General features: G+C 45.4%; 1 protein-coding gene across 1 annotated transcript in view; it reads left to right on the top strand.

Moving 5' to 3' along the window:
- MATCAP1 (microtubule associated tyrosine carboxypeptidase 1) overlaps positions 1-17,410 on the top strand; it is a 48,343-nt gene that overhangs the window by 4,672 nt on the left and 26,261 nt on the right. Inside the window, exons 2-3 of the mRNA XM_005310096.3 lie at positions 499-1,137; positions 12,381-12,524. Of these exons, the coding sequence (XP_005310153.2) occupies positions 568-1,137; positions 12,381-12,524 (714 nt within the window). The 5' untranslated portion in view covers positions 499-567. The remainder of the gene's footprint in view (positions 1-498; positions 1,138-12,380; positions 12,525-17,410) is intronic.

The following is a 17,410-nucleotide window of genomic DNA, read 5'->3' as shown; positions in this document are numbered from 1 at the left end:
TCTCGGTACATAACAAGCACAGAAAACTTTAGATCCAAAGCTACAATTTTGAGTGAGAAAATGAAGGTGAGGCTGTAAATCACCTGGTGCTTTTTGGTCTAATCTCTTCTGGAGAGTTGGTGGCTGTGCTGGGCTTGCCTCCACGTCTGGGGTTACTGAACTTCTGGATGTGGGGAATTTACCTGCAGATGTATGTAAGAGCCAACCTACTTGGGAAATTCAAAGAAGAGAGCAACAGACTTGCATCTGAAGAAGTGAGGTTCTTACCCACGAAAGCTTATGCTCCCAATACTTCTGTTAGTCTTAAAGGTGCCACAGGACCCTCTGTTGCTTTTTACAGATTCAGACTAACACGGCTACCCCCCGATACTCAAAGAAGAGAGGTATTTTGTTCCTCATAACTGCGGTGTCATCACAGTTACAGCATCCTGGTGTCTAGGAGACTTCTCTTTTGAGGTTGTTTGTGCAGTTCCTGCATCTCTTTGTGTGTGTCTCTAGGTACAAGGCTGAGATGAGAGGAGAGCGCCCGGTTTGATGTAATCTCGACAAGGATTTTGGTCAAGGAAGATGGTGCTGGACTCGGGGACACAGTCATATGAGCGGCATCGCAATGTCCTGAGCGCCAGCCCCCAGCGCGAGAGGGGCGGGAAAAAGTTCTCTGAACATAATGGGCTGCGACTCTATTCCTACCTCTCCCCTTCACCATCTCCAGATTCAGACCCTGCCCACCTGGGCCAAAGGCTCAAAACGCCTACCAAGCTCAAGTGCTCCAAGGTCTCAGAAGCAAGGCCCGAGGTCAGGCGGCTGTCGGAAATCTGCCCTGCTTTCCCGAGCCCCTGCAGCTGGATGCGCCGTAGCGAGAGTACCTGCACTGTGAATAGTAGTGGCCGGGCACGTGCACAGATCCGCAGTGCAGCTTCCCTGCCTCATATTGCCAGGCCAAAGGCTGAGGAGATCAACGTCAGCAGGAGGAGTCCTTGCCTGCTGGTGGCCCTTAGGCCCTTGAATGTTGACGAGGAGAGAGAGAAGTTCTTCCAGTCTCGTTATACTTACAACCCACAGTTCGAGTATGAGGAGCCTGTCCCCACGGCTGTGTTGGAGAAATACAGAGATGCATCAGACCAGTTCATTACACAGGTAAAAAACCAGTCCCTCGAGCCCCCCTCCCACAGGCAGGTTGGCTCTTTACCCTAAGGGACGGACACACAAACCCACCCACCCCTTACAGCAAAACGCCAGACTGTCTTCTTGCCCTGAGACTAAAGCCGCCACACAGCAAGGGGCCAACACCCAGGGGATAACCCTCTCCCCCATCTAGCAAGGAGGTGGGCTGGTTTGACACCTGGGAGATAGCTTCCCCCTAAGTACAGCCAGGGCTGGAACCAGGGAATAATGCTCCTCCAGCATTGGTGGGGGAGGGGATATTCTTCTGTCAGAGCAATTCCCTGGTGTCAAGGAGTCTATCACATACTGCAACAGTTAAATAATCGTTTGACTGGTTTTCTGGAACATGTCTTCATTTGAAGGACTCATACTAAGGCTTTGTCTACATTGGCAAGTGAAAGACAAAACTTTTGTGAGAGGTGTTAAAAAAACTACACACCCCCGAAGGACAAAAGTTTTGTCGACGACAAGCGGTGTGAACAGCATTTTGTCGGCAGGAGAGCTAATGTGCCGCTTGTTGGGAGTGGAAGTTTTTTGTCCTCTCGACAAACAGCAGGTGCACTGCGCGCCTTTTAGCAGCACAGCTGTGTTGCTAAAAGCTGCGTAGTGTAGACATAGCCTAAGAAACCCACCTTGTTGAATGGAATAACTGATGCCCTTGTTTTTATATTTCAGATATTTCTGTTCCGTCTCCAAGCTTGTTGGGCTTTATCTTGTCACAGAGTGCTCTTGTACACTGATGCATAGTGGTCATTACCCCACATTATAGACTGTGAAAAGTTAGTATGTTAGAATAAATAAAATGGAAAAAAGAAAGGATACGTTGGTGTGAAACTGTATGAGCCCAAAACCTCAAATTCAGAATTAAAGCGGCTAGAACAACATTAACTCTGACTTTGAGCTTCTGTTTTATGGAGCAACTGCTAATCCCTCCATAGTTAAGACTGCAACGTGTTTCTTGTTTAAAGCAGAATTTTGAATCTTCTCTAAAATCTACATGCAGTCGGATTAGGCTGGAAAATTGGAGTTATCTTTTATTGGCTCAACAACTGTTGGTGAGAGAAGAAGCTTTGAAGCTTACAAAGAGCTCTCCTCCAGGTCTTTGAAAGGTACTCCCGGTGTCCCAGATAACTGTAAAATGGAATAGATGGTTTGGCATAAGTAGTTAGCACATATTCTAAGGGACCATTCAAGGTAGTAGGACAAAAAGAGGGGGTTAGTCCGTTACAAATCGTTGTGATAAGCCATATATCCAGTGTCTTTGTTCAGTCCATGATAGTGTCTAGCACAAAGGTGGGCAAACTAGGGCCCGCAGGCCCGTCCTGCCTGGCCCTTGAGCTCCCGGCTGGGGAGGCTAGCCCCCAGCCCCTCCTCTGCTGTCCCCCCTCTCCCACAGCCTCAGCTCATGGTGCTGCCAGTGCTCTGGGCGGTGGGGCTGCGAGCTCCTGCCGGGCAGCATGGCTGCGAGAGCTGCCGGCCTGCCCCAGTGCTCTAGACTGCGCGGCGGCTGGCTTGCTCCAGCCGGGCAGTGCGGCTGCCCGTCCTGGTGCTCTGAGCGGCATGGTAAGGGGGCGGGGAGCAGGGGGGCTGGATAAGGGGCAGAAGATCCCAGGGAGCAGTCAGGGGACAGGGAGCGGGGGGGTTGGATGGGGGTGGGGTCCCGGGGGGTGGTTAGGGGCGGGGGGTCCTGGGATTAGTTGGGAGTTCTGAGGGGGGCAGTCAGGGGGTGAGAAGTGAGAGGGGGCGGATAGGGGGCGGATAGGGGGCGGGGCAGGCTGTTTGGGGAGCCACAGCCTTCCCTACCCGTCCCTCCATACAGTTTCGGAACCCCGCTGTAGCCCTCAGGCCAAAAAGTTTGCTCACCCTGGTCTAGCAGAGTTATGAATTTAAGCTCCTAGGCTCATCATTTGAAAGCGATTTGCAGGTTTCCTTTGAGGATGAGTGCTCATAGGTCAGACATAGAGTGATTGCTTTGTGAAAGGTGTTCACCCACAGGTGACAGGTGTTTTGTCTTTGATCAGTTTCCTGTGTGAGTTCATGGAGAGTACAGTGAGTGTCTGGTTTCACACACACAGTTGTTTGTGGGGCATTGAGTGCACTGGATGGGGTACCCCACATGTTGTGATAGGCATGTGCAGGGCCCACGGATCTTGAAAGGTGTGTTGTGAGAGTGTTGATCATTGTAGCAGTGTTGTGAGAGCATTGATCATTGAAGCAGTGGAGATATGTCTGCAGCTGTTGTTCTGGAAGCGTCCAGTGCTGCTTTGAATTGGTGTGTTCTGGTCTGTGGGGAGCTTGCTTCTGATGATGAGCTTGGAGGGTTGGGGTTGTTTGAAGGCCGGAAGTGTGAATTCAGGATTCTTCCTTTCAGGATGGGGTGACCATCAAGTATTGGTTGTTGTTGTTTGACAATATCCTGTATAGGTTCCAGTGTGGGGTGGTAGGTGACAACTAGGGGTGTGTGGTTGGAGGGGTTTTTATTTCTGTACAGAAGCAGGTTCTCTCAGGGTGTTTGGGTGGCCCGTTCCATGATGCAATCTACTTCTCTGGTGGAGCATCCTTGTTTGATGAAGGTGTTTTTAAGTGTGTTAAGGTATATATCCCAGACTTTCTCCTTGGAGCACATTCTGTGGTATCTTAGCAACTGGCTATAGATAAGTTTTCTTGGTGTATTTGGGGATCTATGAAGGTAAGTGTGGTGATCTGTGGGTTTCTTGTATATAATTGTCTGTAGGGTTCCATTGTTGAAGCTGGTGGGGGTGTCCAGGAAGTTGATGCTGGTGTGGGAGTGTTCTAGAGTTTAATTGACTGGTGGTGATTGTTGGAATTGTGATGGAAATCCATGAGCGAGTTTAAGCCATCTGTCCAGAGGATGAAAATATCATCAATGTGTCTCAGGTATATCATTGGTTTCATGGTGCATTTGTCCAGAAATTCTTCTTCAAGAAGAGGTTGATATATTGGGGAGCCATCCTAGTGTAGTACCCATGGCTGTTCCCCTGGTTTGGACAAAGTGTTTGTTGAATGTAAAATTGTTATGGGTTAGGCTGAAATGGATGAGTTCGGCCATGTATCTGGGGTGCTATCTGAGGGATGTCCATTGTCTTGTAAATATTTGAGGCAGACAGCGATGCTGTCATTTTGAGGGATGTTGGTGTTTAGGGAAGTGGCATCCATGGTGGTGAGGATGGTGTTCTGAGGGAGGCTGTTAATGTTGTGGAGTTGTGGAGGAAGTCATTTGTGTCTTGGAGGAAGCTGGTCTTTTGTGTGGTGAGTGGTCAAGATGATTTCTGTCCATTCTGGTATGCCTTCAGTAAGAGTGCTATGGCAAGATATGATGTGTCTGCCTGGGTTCCCTTGTTTGTGTATCTGCTACTGCAATACAAATAATAAATAAGAACTCCTTACTTGATATGGGGAGCGATTGCTGCTGGCTGACAGATCACACTGCACACAACAAGTTACCTCTCCTACTGTTTCCAGTGGCACAGTCGCTGTTAAAGACTAACCATGCATTAGGGGATTTCTTACAATGATTTCTGTGTAGTTTAAGTAAATATGCTCGGCTCCCAAAAGATGGTGCATCTAGGAGCTGGAGGGAGATGTGGTTGTCTTGTGTGTGAAGCAGCACCTTAACAGTGCGTCTCTTGGGGAAAGATATTAAGAGCAAAAGGCTCCACTGGGTGGCAGCAACCTTAACTCTGCTATTTTTTCTCAGTAAGTATTCTAGCAGCTGATGGTTGTGACCTGCTGTAGTTAAGGTTGTATAACAGTTTCCATCCTAGCCTCCTGTTTTGATTGCTTGTAACTTTCTGAAACTTTCACTTTATGGGCTGAAATTTTCTAGGCTTGGTCTCTACCACGCATGGTGATTGAGTATATAAGTTTGAGCAAATAACATTCAATCATTTGAATGAGAGGAGACTGAGGTAAAAATGTGCTGTGTACACGTACGCACTCTTAACTTTCTGTGTGCCTTAGTGCTGAGATGCTGGGGATCAAGGGCTGATAATTGATATGCAAATAGCCCTCCCTAAAAGAGAGGTTAAGTGTTCCTGTGAGAACTGGTTGCAAATTGACCAAGTTATGAGGATTTGAAAATGCATACTTTGTATCTGAAATACAATTAATACCTCTTTCAGAGCAGAAGATAGGTGGTTGCATTGCGCACATGTAATTTCAAACTATAGTCCCTGGAATCACCCAGAACCTGGAACGACTAATTTCCAAAAGGTTCAGGACCATCTAGGTTCTAGTGAAAGGAGGGCAAGAGTGGCTTCTGAGTTCTTCCCCACACTATCTCCTAGTCCAGGAGGCCATGCACTGGTCTGGGATCCAGGAGGTCCTGAGATCTATTCTTCCGTCTTATGAACTGCAATACTGGACCAGACCATCTAGTCTGGCATCCTGTCTCAAACAATGGCCAGTTCCAGGTACTTCAGAGGAAGAAGGTGGAAGAAACTCTATAACAACAAACAATTATGTAATCTGCACATAAGAGATGTTTCTTCCCAACTCAGAGCAGTTAGTGGATGATCTATAGGCTGAAGCAGGGTGGGTTTGATCCCTAAATATTATTAAATCTGTCTGTCTGTGGATGTTCTTGTTATACATATCTCATCCTCTTTGAATCTTATACTGACTCTTCTCCTCAATCGTATTTTTGTGGCAGTAAGTGCCACAGATTGGCTAGGTGTTGGGTTTTTAAAAAGTCATTTTTGATTTAATATGTTGCCTTTGGATAAGTCTACTCTAGCACTTTTGTCAGTAAAACTTTTCTTGTTCAGGGGAGTGAAAAAAAACCCACCCCTGACCAACATAAGCTTCACTGACAGAAGCGCCGGTGTGGACAGTGCTTTGTCAGTGGGAGATGCTCTCCCGCCGACATAGCTACCGCCGCTCTTTGGGGATCGTTTAATTATGCCGACGGGAGAGCTCTCTCCCATCGGCACAGGGCGGCTACACAGGAGACCTTACAGTGGTGCAGCTGCAGCGGTACAGGTGTGCCATTGTAAGGTCTGTAGTGTAGACATAACCTTTAAATGTCCTTGAATATCCCTTTGTTATTATGTGAGAGGGTGAATAGGAACTGCTGAGACCATCTGTGTCCTACTCATTTTGTTATATCTCTCCTATATCTCTTGTTCCTCTTTTATTGAAACTAATAAGTCCCAATCTTTCCTATCTTCCTTATACAGACAACTTTCCTCAGGCTTTGTCTACACTGCACTTTCGTTTGTAAAACTTTTGCCATTCAGGGACGTGAAAAAAACGACAGAAATTCTCCCCAAATGACAGTAGTTTTACTGACGAAAAGTGCCAGTGTGGACAGCGGTTTGTTGGCGGGCGAGCTCTCCCATCGACAAAGCTACCGCCTCTCACTGGGGGTGGATTAATTTTGTTGGTGGGAGAGCTCTCTCCTGCCAACAAAGAGCGGCTGCACTGCGCACCTTTTAGTGGCACGGTTGTAGCGGCACAGCTGTGTCGCTGAAAGGTGTGTAGTGTAGATATAGTCTAAACTAATAAGCCCCAGTCTTTTCTATCTTCCTTATACAGACAACTTTTCAGCCTCTCGTCATTTCCACCACTCCTATTTCTGTTATAGCTTTGTGACAGGGAGACCAGTATCCCAAGGGAGGAAGTGTTGATTTATGACATGGCATTGTGAGATCTTCAGTTTTATTTTCTCTCATTCTTCCTGCATCTAAATGTTTTGTTTGCTTCTTTTGACTGATGCTACACATTGAGCTGTTTGCAGTGACACACACGTCTCTTTCCTGGATGATTACCGTTAACTTACAACCCAGTAAAGTGTATGAATAATTCAGATTATTCCATCCAATGCGCATAACTTTGCATTGTAAGACTGAATTTTAAGTGTTCAATTCAATCCGAATTTTCTAGTCTTGACTGACCTATATACCTTTGTTATCTGAAACTTTAGCCACCTCATTTCTCTCCCATTATTCCAGATAATAAATATTAAACAGCTGTTCTAGTACAGAACCTTGAGATATCCTAGTGATCACTTTCAATATTGAAAATTGACCATCTGTTCCTACTCCTGAGAATCTTTGTGACTCAGCCAAGTTCTTAAGCATGAGTAGTTGCCTCTCACCTCGTGACTATGTAATTTGCTTCTTTGTGATTTTTTTTTATATCTTGTAAACTGGTTCTTTATCCACACAACAAAAGTAAAAATAGTTCAGACACAGACTGTCATTTGCAGCTGAAGCTGTGCCATCTCTACCATGTGTTATTTATGTGGTTTTATAATTCTCTTTAAGTGTAGTTTTAACCAGTTTCCTTGCACTGAATTAAGGCTCCCAAGCCTATAATTCATAGGATCTCCTCCAGTACTATTTTTCAAGATAGGTATAATGTTTGTTTCCCTGCAGTCTTCCGGTATAAACTGCTGGTTTTTAGGATATTGCATATTTTTGGTAGTACCTCAGAAGATAATTCCACTTTCCTGGATTAATACATTCTGGTCCTGGTGACTCGCTGCTCTGTAATTTTTGTTTCAGAACCTCCTCTTTTGATAACTTAATATTTATTACTTGAAAAGAATAGGTAACTCCCCAACATACAAAACTACTCAAGATAATTAAATCCCAGGCAGACTGCAAAGAAGTACGAAAGGATCTCTCAAAATTAGGTGACTGGGCAACAAAATGGCAGATGAAATTCAATGTTGATAAATGCAAAGTAATGCACATTGGAAAACATAATCCCAACTATACATATAAAATAATGGGGTCTGAATTAGCTGTTACCACTCAAGAAAGAGGTTTTGAATTGTGGATAGTTCTCTGAAAACATCCACTCAATGTGCAGCAGCAGTCAAAAAAGCAAACAGAATGTTGGGCATCGTTAAGAAAGGGATAGATAATAAGACAGAAATTATCATATTGCCTCTGTATAAATCCATGGTATGCCCACATCTTGAATACGGTGTGCAGATGTGGTTGCCCCATCTCAAAAAAGATATATTGGAATTGGAAAAGGTTCAGAAAAGGGCAACAAAAATTATTAGGGGTATAGAACGGCTTCCATATGAGGAGAAATTAATAAGATTGGGACTTTTCAGCTTGGAAAAGAGATGACTAAGGGGGGATATGATTGAGGTCTATAAAATCGTGACTGGTGTAGAGAAAGTAAATAAGGAAGTGTTATTTACTCCTTCTCATAACACAAGAACTAGGGGTCACCAAGTGAAATTAATAGCCAGCAGGTTTAAAATAAACAAAAGGAAGTATTTCTTCACACAATGCACAGTCAACCTGTGGAACTCTTTGCCAGAGGAAGTTGTGAAGGCGAAGACTATAACAGGGTTCAAAAAAGAACTAGATAAATTCATGGAGGATAGGTCCATCAATGGCTATTAGCCAGGATGGGCAGGGATGGTGTCCCTAGCCTCTGTTTGCTAGAGGCTGGGAATGAGCGACAGGGAAAGGATCACTTGATGATTACCTGCTCTGTTCATTCCCTCTGGGGCACCCAGCATCAGCCACTGTCGGAAGACAGGATACTGGGCTAGATGGACCTTTGGTCTGACCCAGTATTGCCGTTCTTATGTTCTTAACGTCATCTGTGGTGAAGACTGATGCAAAATAAATCCTTTAGCTTGTCTGCAATATTCCTAACCCCTTAATTGCTTTCTTTACTTCTGGTGGTCAACAAGACTTCTAATACACTTCAAGAATTTCTTGTTCTTATGTCTCTGGGTGTTTGCTCTTCAAATTCCCTATTATTCCTCTGACTTTCCATTTTAGCTGTTATAGTTTACGTTCTCTTTTTCCATTGCTTCACTTGGGCTGGATATCCACCTTTAGAAGGTAACCTGTTTGGCTCAGATAACCTCTCCATCCTTACCAATTAAGCATGTTGTTTATTCTTCTCTTGCCTCCTTTTCAGTGAGAGATCCACATGCCTCTTGTGGATATGGTTGTAGAATTTGTTTACATGCTCAAACCGTGGTTTTTTAATTCCTTCATTTTGGCTTAAAAAAGAACCACAGCTAGTCAATAGGATCATACATTCCATCTTCCTAAAGTTTTACGATCCCTTCCCTGAGGATGTTGATTTTACTAATAGTTAAATATAATTGCCACTTCAAGTAATCTGCGGTCCTGTGTGTTGCTTAGGCCTAATGGAAGAATAGCCTCTCCTCTTTTGGTGTAAAACTAACTGTTCCAAGAAGCAATCATTTGTAATGTTGATCAGTTGCTTCTTTAATTCTTGTTCCAGTGTGACAGATGTGACACATATGCAGACCTGAAGTCACCCGTTATCGCTGCATTGTTGGAGATGGTTGCCTCTCTGGTCTCCTACAACAGTATGCTCTCCCTTTTCCTCATCAGGAGGCCACTAGTGTATGTGAATTGTTAGGACTTGGGGTTGGTAGGTCCTGTCAGTTCAAAACATTTCTTTTTCATTTCTATTAAATCTGCTAGGTGCTACTCCCCACCTCTGACCTGACCTGTCCTTCCTATATAGTTTAGGGTTCCACTGGCTGGCCTTAATCATTCTCTGCCGTTCAAACCTCTTCCGTGGAGGTTGGCAAAATATGCTGCTTACGCTTTTCAGATGAAGTAGTAACTGAGGCACAAAAAGGTTAAGACCAACACTTTCAAAAGTGGCCACTAATTGGGGGTCCTTCACTATTTACGTAGCCAATTGTAACAGCTTGGGCCTGATTTTTTCAGAGTTACTGAACAATCGTAGTTCTCATTGACTTCAGCTGGAGTTGTGGGTACTTGGCACTTCCAGAAATCAGGTCCCTGGTAGACACCTTGGGTACATCTACACTGATATGGGCTTGCAGGGCTGGTGCTACAAGGCTCTTTTAGCAGTGTAGATGGTCCCGCTTGGGCTAGAGACCAGGCTCTGAAACCCGGGAAGGGGAGAGGGTCTCAGAGCCCAGGTTCCCACTTGAGCGGGAATGAATAAACATCTATTTTTAGCCTCAGAGTGTGAGCCACACAAGGCCAAGTCTGCTGCTCAGGCTCTGAGACTTGTTGCCATGGGGTTTATTTTGCAGTGCAGATGTATCCTTGAGACCGAGTTAGACTCTGAATGTCAGCAGCCTTGTGGCCTGTGGTTTGCACAAGGTCACACAAAGTTTATGGCAGATCTGAGAACAGAACCAAGATCACTGCATTAATAGACCCATAGCTGATCCACCAGATGACATTGCTTGAGCAAAAGCACTTCACATGTGGGTGGTTGGATATGCTGTCTATAAAGTGGGGCTATTTGTGTCTGTTCGTCAACTGCTTTGAGATCTACAAGTGGGAGAGCTAAGCGTGAAGGGCATGGGGCTGATCTGTAATAACTTCTCAATACTACAAATGAGCTGAAAGAACAGGAGTACTTGTGGCACCTTAGAGACTAACAGATTTATTTGGGCATAGGCTTTCGTGGGTAAAACCCACTTCATCAGATGCAGGGAGAATCATAGAATATCAGGGTTAGAAGGGACCTCAGGAGGTCATCTAGTCCAACCCCCTGCTCAAAGCAGGTCTAATCCCCAGACAGATTTTTACCCCAGTTCCCTAAGTGGCCCCCTCAAGGACTGAACTCACAACCCTGGGTTTAGTAGGCCAATGCTCAAACCACTGAGCTATCTGTCCCCCCTACACTCTCCTGATTGCAGTGGAGTGGAAAATACAGTAGGCAGAAATACACTTCTACCTCAATATAACGCTGTCCTCGGGAGCCAAAAAATCGTACCGCATTATATTGAACTTGCTTTGATCCACCGGAGTGCGCAGCCCCGCCCCCCCAGAGCACTGCTTTACCGCGTTATATCCAAATTCGTGTTATATCGGGTGGTGTTCTATTGAGGTAGCGGTGTATATACACAATACAAGAAAAGATGGGAGTTGCCTTACCAAGTGGGGGGTCAGTTCTAACACCGCTACCACTCTGAAACCTGTCACAGATGAGCTGGTTAGTGGGATAGTTACTGTAGGACTATATTGAGTGATTGGATTGTTCACTGTATGCTTGAGTGGACTTAATTTAATAGTGGAGCAGGGCTGTTAGGAAACTAGCAGGAAGGCAACCTCCTGGTAAGCATTTCCTAGCTAACCTCCTGGTAAGCATTTCCTAACTAACCTCCTGGTAAGCATTTCAAGGGAGCTAAAAAAACGATGCTTGTGCTATTAAGCTGTGAAGACGTTATTTCCAAGCACCAGTAAAGTTAAGAGTTTTTGGCCAAGGCTCGGGACTAGCATGTCAGAAGGACACTAAACAGTTGGTCATGCTCTAGAGCAGGGGTCGGCAACCTTTCAGAAGTGCTGTGCCGAGTCTTCATTTATTCACTCTGATTTAAGGTTTCGCGTGCCAGTAATACATGTTAACGTTTTTAGAAGGTCTCTTTCGATAAGTCTAGAATATAGAACTAAACGATTGTTGTATGTAAAGTAAATAAGGTTTTTTAAATGTTTAGGAAGCTTCATTTCAAATTAAATTAAAATGTACGGCCCCCTGGACCGGTGGCCAGGAACCAGGCAGTGTGAGTGCCGCTGAAAATCAGCTCGTGTGCCGCCTTCGGCACCTGTGCCATAGGTTGCCTACCCCTGCTCTAGAGTGAGGGGGATGGCAGGTACCGCCCATCGTGATGATTTTTGTCTATTGGCTGCAACAAAATTCCATTTGCGATTGAATTTGTTTTCTTTCAAATGCAGGATGAACCTGAGCCATTTGGAAATTGTTCATGAAAAGATGTAGGGAGGGAGCGGGAGACCCGTTATAGTCACTAGTCCACTGGTATTAGGCACTCACCGGGGATGTGGGAGACCCAGGTTCAAGTCCTTGCTCTGAATAAGACTTGAACCTGGGTCTCCCTCGTCCCAGGTGAGTGCCCTAACCTCAGGGGGCTATTGGCTAGTCTAGAAGCTTGCTTTCTCTCTGGTTTTGACCAGAAATTCCATCCTGGACCTGAGAAACCTTCCAAAAGAATCGGCATTTTCTGACCAAAAACCCCAAAAATTGTTGAAAAATCTGTTATTCCTTTATCAGATAACATACAAAAATATATACAATGTCTTTGTGTATCAAAAGCAGTCAACTGTTTGATTCTTTTATCAGGTATTCCTTTAACGGGGCGTAGCCCAAGGAAATCTGTGTAGAGCTATGGAGGCTGCACTTGAAACTGTAGGAGGTAGCTTGGGGAAAGACTGACTCTCTTTTATGTGTGTGTGTGGCAGGCAACTGGGATCATTCATGCCGTCCTGGAGAAGTACGGCTCTTATGAGAGCTTTGAAGTGGCCACTGGTGGAAGACTGCTGAGCAAGTGCCAGATCTGGTCTATTATCCGGAAGTACATGCAGAAGGAGGGCTGTGTGGGAGAGGTAATAATTGTCTTCATTTTGTTTATGAACACCTTCACCACAACCACTGCTAGCACAGATCAGTAGGGATAATAGAGAAAAGAAGAGTTGGACTCAAAAGTACGATGTATACTGTGATGGGTTGGATCACAGAAACCCCATTGGAAGCTGCCAACTGATGTGCCAAGACTACTTCTGCCCCTGCTTTCCTTGCCAAGCTCAGGACCCCAGCACCCTGTCTTGCTGAGCCAGACACGCCCGTCTGCTCCAACACAGACCCAGGGTCTGAATTACTTGCCCCAAAGCTGCAGACTTAACTGAAAGCAGCTAAAAGAAGTGTTCTTGTCTTTAACACTCAGATGCCCAACACCCAATGGGGTCTAAACCCAAATAAATGCATTTTGCCCTATAAAGCTTATACAGGGTAAACTCATGAATTGTTCGCCCTCTATAACATTGATAGAGAGGTATGCACAGCTGTTTGCCCCACCCCCAGGTATTAATACATACTCTGGGTGAATTAATAAGTAAAAAGTGATTTTATTAGATACAGAAAGTAGGATTTAAGTGGTTCCAAGTAGTAACAGACAGAACAAAGTGAATTACTAAGTAAAATAAAATAAAACATGCAAATCTAAGCCTAATACAGTAATAAAATTGAGTACAGATAATATCTCACCCTGGAAGATGTTTTAATAAGTTTCTTTCACATACTGGACGCCTTCCTAGTCTGGGCACAATTCTTTCCCCTGGTACAGCCCTTGTTCCAGCTCAAGTGGTAGCTAGGGGATTCCTCATGATGGCTCTCCCTCTTTGTTCTGTTCCACCCCTTTATATATCTTTTGCATAAGGCGAGAATCCTTTGTCCCTCTGGGTTCCTACTCCCCCCTTCTCAATGGAAACGCACCTGGTTAAAGATGGATTTCAGTTCAGGTGACATGATCACATGTCACTGTAAGAGTTCATTACCCACTTGCCAGCACACAGGTATACAGGAAGACTTACAGGTAAAACAGAGCCATCTGCAGTCAATTGTCCTGGTTAATGGGAGTCATCAAGATTCCAAACCACCATTAATGGCCCACACTTTGCATAATTACAATAGGCCCTCAGAGTTCTATTTCATATTTCTAGTTTCAAATACAAGAGTGGTACATTTATACAAATAGGATGATCACACTCAGTAGATTATAAGCTTTGTAGTGATACCTTACAAGAGACCTTTTGCATGAAGCATATTCCAGTTACATTAGCATATTTTCATAAAATCATAGAATCATAAAATCATAGAATATCAAGGTTGGAAGGGACCTCAGGAGGTCATCTAGTCCCACCTCCTGCTCAAAGCAGGACCAATCCCCATCTAAATCATCCCAGCCAGGGCTTTGTCAAGCCGGGCCTTAAAAACCTCCAAGGAAGGAGACTCCACCACCTCCCTAGGTAACGCATTCCAGTGCTTCACCACCCTCCTAGTGAAATAGTGTTTCCTAATATCCAACCTGGACCTCCCCCACTGCAACTTGAGACCATTGCTCCTTGTTCTGTCAAATAGAGTGCAATGTCACATATACCAACAAAGCCAAAATTAAACATAGCTATTGATTGAGAGGAAGCAATTTGGGAACCCATGATTCTTAGAACCCAGCAGTGAGAGTGGGTAAGTAAGTATGAGCTTGCAACACGAAGTTGCTGCAAACAAATCTGATGTAATTTTGTGCTGCAGGAGAGTCACCTAGAGTAGCAGGGTTTTAATAGCACTTCTCTATATGGCTCTGATGTCTGCAGCTGGAAATATTGTTTTCACTTCTGAGCACTTCGGAACCAGGAAGATGTTAACAAACTGTAGCACAAACAGTTCTAGGAATGTGGCACAGGAAAGACTCAAGGCATTTTGGCGTAAAAGTGATATCCAGAGTGACTACATAAATCAGACATGTTGATTCCAAAACACAGTGTTACCAAGCTGAGTTTTCACCCTTTGTGGACTAAATCCAGTTCTCATGGAAACAAGCACTCTTGTCTTGACTACAGTGGAGTTACACCAGAGCACCACTGAGCCCAGTGGCAGCTGTAAAACATGTGCAAAAAAAATACACATTTATCTTAGTTTATACAGCTGCTCCTCTTATTAAATGTGGGAGCCAAAGATCTAACCAAATGTAGCCAATACAGGCCCGTCTTGAGCGCTAGTCATGGCTCGCAGGGTGCAGAAAGCTGCCCTAAAAGGACTGCTGAGGATTCAGCTAGCTCAGCTCTGCGCCACTCCTTCCTGGCCCCATACCGTAGGGGGCACAGATTCACAGATTTTTAAGGACAGAAAGGACCACTGTGGTCATCTCGTCTGATCTGTATAACACAGGCCAGAGAAGTTCCCTGAATTAATTCCTGTTTGATTCCAGGAATTTAGATTTTCTAAAATTAATTCCTTGAATCAAACATCCAATATTAATTTAAACATGTCTAGTGACAGAGAATCCACCACAGCCCATAGTAAGTTGTTCCAATGCTTAATTACTCTCGCTGTTAAACATTTGAGCCTTGATTTCTTGTCTGGGTTTGTCTGGCTTCAGCTTCCAGCCACTGTTATAACTTTATGTGCTAGATTGAAGAACCTTCTATCAAATTTCAGTTCCCTACGTAGGCACTTGGACTGTAATCAAGTCACCCCTGGACCTCTGTTTGGTAAGCTAAATAGACTGAGCTCCTTGCCTATTGCTGTGAGGCATGGTTTCCAATCCTTTAATCATTCTTGTGGGTCTTCTGTGAACCCGCTCTAGTTTTTCAACATTCTTCTTGAATTAGGGACACCAGAACTGAACACAGTATTCCAGCAGCAGTCGCTCCAGTGCTAAATACAAAGGTAAAATAATCTCCTTTTTCCTTCTTGAGAGTCCCCGGTTTACACATCCACGGTTCACATTAGCCCTTTCGGCCACAGTGTCACACTGGGAACTCACGAGCAGGCATGCACCAGCAATCGCCATCAGGGTAAGAGCCCCTTTGGGGCCATTACAGAGCAGGACATATATATGAGCAGCCCTTACTGCCATAATTTGTGCCGGGGTCAGAATCTGCCCTCTGGAAGCCCTGGAATTGGTCATGTACCAAGACGGCATAAAGCTGCTTTTGTCTTTACCCCACTCCGAGTCCTGCACTGAGCACAGCTTGACTGGCCCATTGTAGCTGAGCGTGTATATTGTATCAGACATGCCATATACAAAACCTATGAGGAGCTGCTATCTTTAGGCACCAGGGCCCCCTCAGTGTGATATCTTATGGTCATGTGTTTCATCTGTGATGCTGTAATTAACATCAGTTAGTGGTCAGGCTAGCTAGGGCCTGAGGTCAGTGAGTCACTGTGCTGGAAGCTAGAGAAATGTCAGAGTGTGACAGCTGCAGCGCTGCATGAGACTGCTGGGGGGGGGGGAGCAGTGAGCTGCAGCTCATCGTGAATGGATTGGAAATTAGAGAGAAAAGCAACTTCAGCATCAAGGGGCAGGGGCCTGAAAGTACTGCGGGAGGAAACTCATTTCAATAAATACAAGTCTCAGCTGGGGTTTGTTCAGTGGGCTGATTGTTAACTTTAAGACATGACGTTATGAATGTAATTCATGTTCCAATACGCAGAAGTGACACAACTCACCTAAAAAGATTTTACAGAGCTCTAAATGAAGTAACACCGCTGCATGTGCCCCCAGAGATAACATTGGCGAAGCTTTATCTCACTTCTGTGGGGAAATTCAAACAATTTGTAATATTTTATAAAGAATTTGCAGACCAACAGCAGCGTTTGATTGTGCGGACATCGGCATAGTCTGATTGAAGGGTGTAGCCAGCTGACAGGGTCTGGACGTGCTAGAATTCTTCCTGGTATGACCAGAGTGTTTGCTTCGTAGTTGATCAGGCAGTATGTAGCTTGGTGTTGAAGATTTGGGTGTAAGAGGATTTTGGATTAGACATGACTCCCATTCCTCTGTTTGGCACTGGCCAACCATCAAGAATGTGATTGGGCAAGATAAGATTTACTCTCACTCTTTAAAAAGCAACAGAGTCCTGTGGCACCTTTAAGACTAACAGATGTCAAAACATCTGTTAGTCTTAAAGGTGCCACAGGACTCTCTGTTGCTTTTTACAGATCCAGACTAACACGGCTACCCCTCTGATACTCTGACTCCTTAGTGAATGCTGTACTTACCAGTAGCGTGACAGTAAGCCCTGGATTGCCTTGCCTTGCTTTTGACCACAGGCCCGGGAACAAGCCCAATGAGTGTGACATTTACACACACCCAAGGCTAGCAGGTCCAAAAGATGAACTGTCCTGCAGATTAATCTGTCCAATGTCTCTGTCACTGCAGTGACCGAGTTTTTCAGACATATAAGCACATCACAAACCAACTAGCTCACGCTGTCGGTGGTTTTAGGAGTTAAATTCCTGAAGGTAATGTATCATGTGTCTTTTGGATCCAATCCTTTCTCTTACTGCTTCTCAAGACAATATACTCCAAGCATAGGCGCCGACTCCGTGGGTGCTCCAGGGCTGGAGCACCCACGGGGAAAAATTGATGGGCGCTGAGCACCCACGGGCAGCGCCCCGCCCCCCGCCTCTACTCACCTCCGCCTCTGCCTCCTCCCCTGAGCATGCCGCCGGGACCTGCTTCTCCCCCCTCCCCAGTGCTTGCGCCACGAAACAGCTGTTTCGCGCGGCAAGCCTGGGAGGGAGGGGGGAGGAGGAGGAACGCGGCGCACTTGGGGGAGGAGATGGGGCCGGGGCGGGGATTTGGGGAGGGGTCCAATAGGGGCAGGGAGGGGCGGAGTTGGCGTGGGGACTTTGGGGCTGGGGTGGAGTGGGGGCGGGGGGGGCACAGGCATCCACCAGCGCCAACAAAAGTTGGTGCTTGTGACTCCAA

Source organism: Chrysemys picta, chromosome 14 (assembly GCF_011386835.1).
Source record: "Chrysemys picta bellii isolate R12L10 chromosome 14, ASM1138683v2, whole genome shotgun sequence".
Lineage (NCBI taxonomy): Eukaryota > Metazoa > Chordata > Testudines > Emydidae > Chrysemys > Chrysemys picta.
Note: the sequence above shows the minus strand (reverse complement) of the source record. Positions and strands in the feature narration are given on the sequence as shown.